Source organism: Mandrillus leucophaeus, unplaced genomic scaffold (genome assembly GCF_000951045.1).
Source record: "Mandrillus leucophaeus isolate KB7577 unplaced genomic scaffold, Mleu.le_1.0 Scaffold98, whole genome shotgun sequence".
Classification (NCBI taxonomy): Eukaryota; Metazoa; Chordata; class Mammalia; order Primates; family Cercopithecidae; genus Mandrillus; species Mandrillus leucophaeus.
Window position 1 is genome coordinate 1,538,775 of NW_012110696.1, and position 4,965 is coordinate 1,543,739.

At 57.9% G+C, this 4,965-nt stretch overlaps 1 protein-coding gene across 2 annotated transcripts; it reads left to right on the forward strand.

Annotated features, from left to right (window-relative positions):
- The first annotated feature begins 175 nt into the window (after positions 1–175).
- On the forward strand, positions 176–3,279 carry TMEM129 (transmembrane protein 129, E3 ubiquitin protein ligase). Of its 2 annotated transcripts, XM_011970872.1 has the most exons (5): positions 176–418; positions 524–651; positions 780–1,239; positions 1,719–1,878; positions 1,959–3,279. In XM_011970872.1, exons 3-5 carry the CDS (start codon positions 794–796, stop codon positions 2,205–2,207), a joined length of 855 nt encoding a protein of 284 aa, XP_011826262.1. In that variant the 5' UTR covers positions 176–418; positions 524–651; positions 780–793; the 3' UTR covers positions 2,208–3,279. The 2 variants fall into 2 exon arrangements, with proteins under 2 accessions (XP_011826262.1, XP_011826263.1); XM_011970873.1 differs by having other exon boundaries at positions 370–1,239.
- The last annotated feature ends 1,686 nt before the right edge of the window (positions 3,280–4,965 follow it).

Genomic DNA, 4,965 nt, shown 5'->3' on the forward strand with positions numbered 1-4,965 from the left:
GCTAGTTTTTTGTATTTTTTAGTAGAGACGGGGTTTCACTGTGTTAGCCAGGATGGTCTCGATCTCCTGACCTTGTGATCCTCCCGTCTGGGCCTCCCAAAGTGCTGGGATTACAGGCTTGAGCCACCCAGCCCCAGTAACCTATTGTTATATGTCACATTACCTTGAAATGCAGTGACTGGGCCAACTCCAAATGTGGACTATTACTTTTTGCGAACTGGAAGCTGCTAGTGCAACTCCTCACCGTCTCCATTGCTTATTTGGACCTTCAAATTGTCCCCGATCTGGCCAGCAGGGCCCTGAAGCTGGCCTTGTGTCCTCTGGACGTGTCCCATCATTCTTTGACACTTGCTTCCTTTCTCACACACAACTTCTCAGCTCTGGGATGGGCCACGTTTGACCAGCCTTCTCAGAGCTGGTGAGATTGAGAGACTGAGATCCTGTCCAGGCAGCTGCCCTGGGCAGGCCAGGGGTCAGCTCTGCCTGAGGGGACACTTCATTGTGTTTATTTTTCTCTTTCTAGGCTTTTGTAGTTTTTTCAATATTTACATATTGTATGAAACTAAAGCAGCAAATTAAAAACCTTTTCCCCTAATATATCCTGCCATTGCCACAGGCAGGGACAGAGTGGGCCGGCTAGGGAAGTGCAGAGTGGGTAAAACCCACTTACCCTGGGAGCTGACCCTGGAACCCGGGCAGAGGGCTGGGCCCAGGGCTGTGTGGGGGTGGACAGCGGCCTGGCACCCACTTTCTCCTGAGGCTCACCCTGTCCTTTGCAGGCTACTATGTGGGCATGTGCCTTGCGGCTTCAGAAAAGCGGTTCCACTCCCCCGCCTGGCGGCTCTTCCTGCTGCTGGCCGTGACCCTCCCCGCCGTCGCCTGCATCCTAATCTACTACTGGTCCCGTGACCGGTGGGCCCACCACCCACTGGCACGCACCCTGGCACTCTATGCCCTCCCACAGTCGGGCTGGCAGGCTGTTGCCTCCTCCATCAACACTGAGTTCCGGCGGATTGACAAGTTTGCCACCGGCGCACCAGGTGCCCGTGTGATTGTGACAGACGTGTGGGTGATGAAGGTGACCACCTACCGAGTGCATGTGGCCCAGCAGCAGGATGTGCACCTGACTGTGACGGAGTCTCGGCAGCACGAGCTCTCGCCAGACTCGAACCTGCCCGTGCAGCTCCTCACCATCCGTGTGGCCAGCGCCAACCCTGCCGTGCAGGCCTTTGACATCCGGTAAGAGTGTGGTGCCTGCGGGGGGTGCAGAGGGCACGCGGCAGGCCAGAGCCAGGCTCTGGCGCCATGACCCCTGGGAGGTGCTAGGTGTAGCCGGTGTGGACTCCAGCACTCATGGACTTGTGTGACACCAGGCAAGGTGTCCACGAGACACCCGTCACTGAGCCCTCCTGCATAGCCCTCCTTCGGGCCCCCCTGCACTCTTGGCCTCCCCTTCCACTCTCCCTGGAGCCGTCTCCCCCAGATTCTTGGGGAGCACTCAGGACAGTGCAGCCCTCAGGCTGGACAGCTGCCTTGCTCCTAGGTCTGCCCCATGCCCAGGTTGGGCCGTCTGGCACTGGGTCCCTGGGCTCTGGCCTTAGGGCCATCTCTCCTGGTTGGTCCTGGTGCAACAGCTGCCCTGTCACTCCTTGGGGTATGGCCTCCATCTCCCCCTCCCTTTGCCCTGCAGAGGGCCCCAGCAGCTCTCCTCCCTGCAGGCTGAACTCCACTGAGTACGGGGAGCTCTGCGAGAAACTCCAGGCACCCATCCGCAGGGCAGCCCACGTGGTCATCCACCAGAGCCTGGGCGACCTGTTCCTGGAGACATTTGCCTCCCTGGTAGAGGTCAACCCGGCCTACTCAGTGCCCAGCAGCCAGGTGGGGGCCTGGGCCAGGTGGATGGGTGGGTGCCCACAGGTGTCTGCCTGGGCTCCTGGTGACGCTCCACCTGCCCGCAGGAGCTGGAGGCCTGCATAGGCTGCATGCAGACGCGTGCCAGCGTGAAGCTGGTGAAGACCTGTCAGGAGGCAGCCGCAGGCGAGTGCCAGCAGTGTTACTGCCGCCCCATGTGGTGCCTCACCTGCATGGGCAAGTGGTTCGCCAGCCGCCAGGACCCCCTGCGCCCTGACACCTGGCTGGCCAGCCGCGTGCCCTGCCCCACCTGCCGCGCACGCTTCTGCATCCTGGATGTGTGCACTGTGCGCTGAGTGGGCTGGGGCCTTGAGGTGACTCTGTGTCCCCCCAGCCACGGGGCGGGGAAGGGGGTGGCTGGGTCTCCTGGCTGGTAAAGGGCTCTACTTAAAGCACATGATCTGGAGCAACTCACCTCTGCCCTGGGTCTGCAGAAGGCTGAGGACTTTTGGTTAAAAGCAATCCTCATGAAAACACCCCACCCTGCTTGGCAGCCAGGGTACAAGTCCTGGGTACCTCCTCTTCGCCTCCCTTCTGCCCCCTTCCTGCTGCTGGGGGCAGATCCTGCACACACAGAACACAGCGTTTGCCCCCGAGCCATTCCCTGGAGACCCTGGGTCTACCCCAGGTGGTCGTCACCTGGGCCATTTGCCTTACTTCCCTGGAGCACACCCCCCTCAGTTACATGCCAGACCCAGATCTGCATTCTCCTGCCCTGTCCTGGAGCTGGCCCCTGGCTGCCTGGAGAACCCTGGGTAGGTCCCAAGGGTGGGATAGAGAAGAGGGCACCGCTGTGGTGTGGGAGCAGTCCTGGGGCTTCCTGGTGGCTGTGGCCAGTTGAGGGCCATTCCTGGGTGGGGTGGCAATGGAAGGACAGGTCAGAGTGCCCTCATTTGTGGGGCTGCCCCTCAGGGGTTCTCATCCTGTCCTTGGTGCCTTCTGCTGCCCAACAAGTCCAGGGAAGGCCGAGGCCTCAGACTCCTGGGTAGGGGGGGGGTTGAGGACCAAAGTGCCATAGTGACATCCAGAACACAAGCCCACCAGGGTCCAGCACAGGCTGCCCACTCCCCCAGGGTCTCCCAGGCTCAGAAGGGGGTGCACGCCCCATGTGGTCAAGGCTCGGGTGAGTGTCTTGCCCAATTCCTGTTGGTTCAAGGGGAGGGGAGACGTTGGCCAGGCCCCAGGCACAGCCCTGACACAGCCGTGGCTACTGGAGGGGCCTCACACCTGCGGCCCCAAAGCCCCTGGGCTTGGCTGTTTCACACAGAGGTGATGGACTCAGGTGGCCTGACCCTTGGGATTTGGGAGGCTTCCTGGAACACTCAGCAGGTGAAGGCAGCAAGGGCCGTGGCTGGGAGCCAGACCTAGCCTTGATCCTGAGTTTTTTGTTTATTTGTTTTTTTTTTTTTTAAGACGGAGTCTCGCTCTGTTGCCCAGGCTGGAGTGCAGTGGCACCATCTCAGCTCACTGCAAGCTCCGCCTCCCAGGTTCACCCCATTCTGCCTCAGCCTCCTGAGTAGCTGGGACTACAGGTGCCTGCCACCACGCCCGGCTAATTTTTTGCATTTTTAGTAGAGACGGGGTTTCACCGTGTTAGCCAGGATGGTCTCGATCTCCTGACCTCGTGATCTGCCCGCCTTGGCCTCCCAAAGTGCTGGGATTACAGGTGTGAACCACCGCGCCCGGCCGATCCTGAGTTTTAAGGGCTGCCAAAGAGGGGCAGTGGGTTGGGGTTATTTTTACTACAAAAGAAGTAACTTAGTTTTATAAAGACAAACCTATTGTAGCCAAATGACACCATATTTAATAAAATGTACTCTGAAGTGATGTACTGTGTTTTGTGGGGCCCGATATTAAAACCAAACTTTTGTCATAGTTGGAGAATGGCCTGGGGGTGTTGGAGGAGCCACCTTAGAGGTGGAATTGTGCGCATGGCGTGCTTTGCTCAGAATAAGGAGGAAAAAACCCTTTGGTTGGGAGGCGGGTACAGTAGGAACCTTCGCTGATTTCTAGTTTGAGGACTCTGGGGTCTTGACAACCCCCAACCCAGGGCCATCTGCAGGAGTAGGGCAGGAGGGGCAGAGACACATCCTGGGGGAAGTCACTGTGTGGTCACCACTGTGGCTCCTTCCAGATTCAGGAACTGATGTGTGGACACGTGGGTAGCCAAGGGGCGAGCAGCCTTTCCGGTTCACTTATGTTTGCAGCTGCCTCCTGTGAGGACACGAGGCTGTCTCTACTGACCTCACTGTGGGTCAGGGTGGCCCAGTAATTGCCAGCTGAGCACCTAGGGCAGACAAGGCGGCACCCGGGGTTCCCCACAGCACTGGGACCTCAGGTGATCACCCCAGCAACTGGATAGTGAGTGCTTGCTGCCGTTTTCCCCATTCTGCTTCTCGACTCACAGGATGGTTCTTGGGGAAATAGTCCACGTAATCCTGGTGAAAGATATGACAGTGGGCTCTAGTTTCCTGCGCTCCCAGTGTCTTCAGATTCTTCCCAGGGTGGTGCTTTCACTAGCGTTCTTTTGCATACCCAACCAGGCACTGCTTTAACCAACGACAGAGACTAGTGAGCATCTACTGAGGGGCTGTTACAGACCCTGACTGTGTGCCAGGCCCTAGGGCTCCCAGGCACTTGGACTCTTTGGCTCTGTGCTGTTAACTTAGAGGAGACTTTATTTCTTCTGAAAAGTTACAGCCTGATGATGAGAATCGCTTGAACCCGGATAGCAGAGGTTGCAGTGAGCCGAGACTCCACTCCACTCCAGCCTGGGCGACAGAGTGAGACTGTCTCAAAAAAATAAAAAAGTTACAGCCTGCAAGGTGGCCATCCCTCAGACTGGAAAGCACAGCCTCCGGCCAAGACCAGAGACGGGCACTTCAGAGGAGGAGGAGGGGTTGGGGCAGGAGCTTTATGCTGAATGGGTTGGCTAAACATGCATATTCAGCAGGTGACAGGATCTATGAATATTCATGAAGGCAGTCCTGACGCTTGCATCCTGAGCAAACATAATCCACATTCACTTTGGGGTGGAGACTTAACATTTAAATG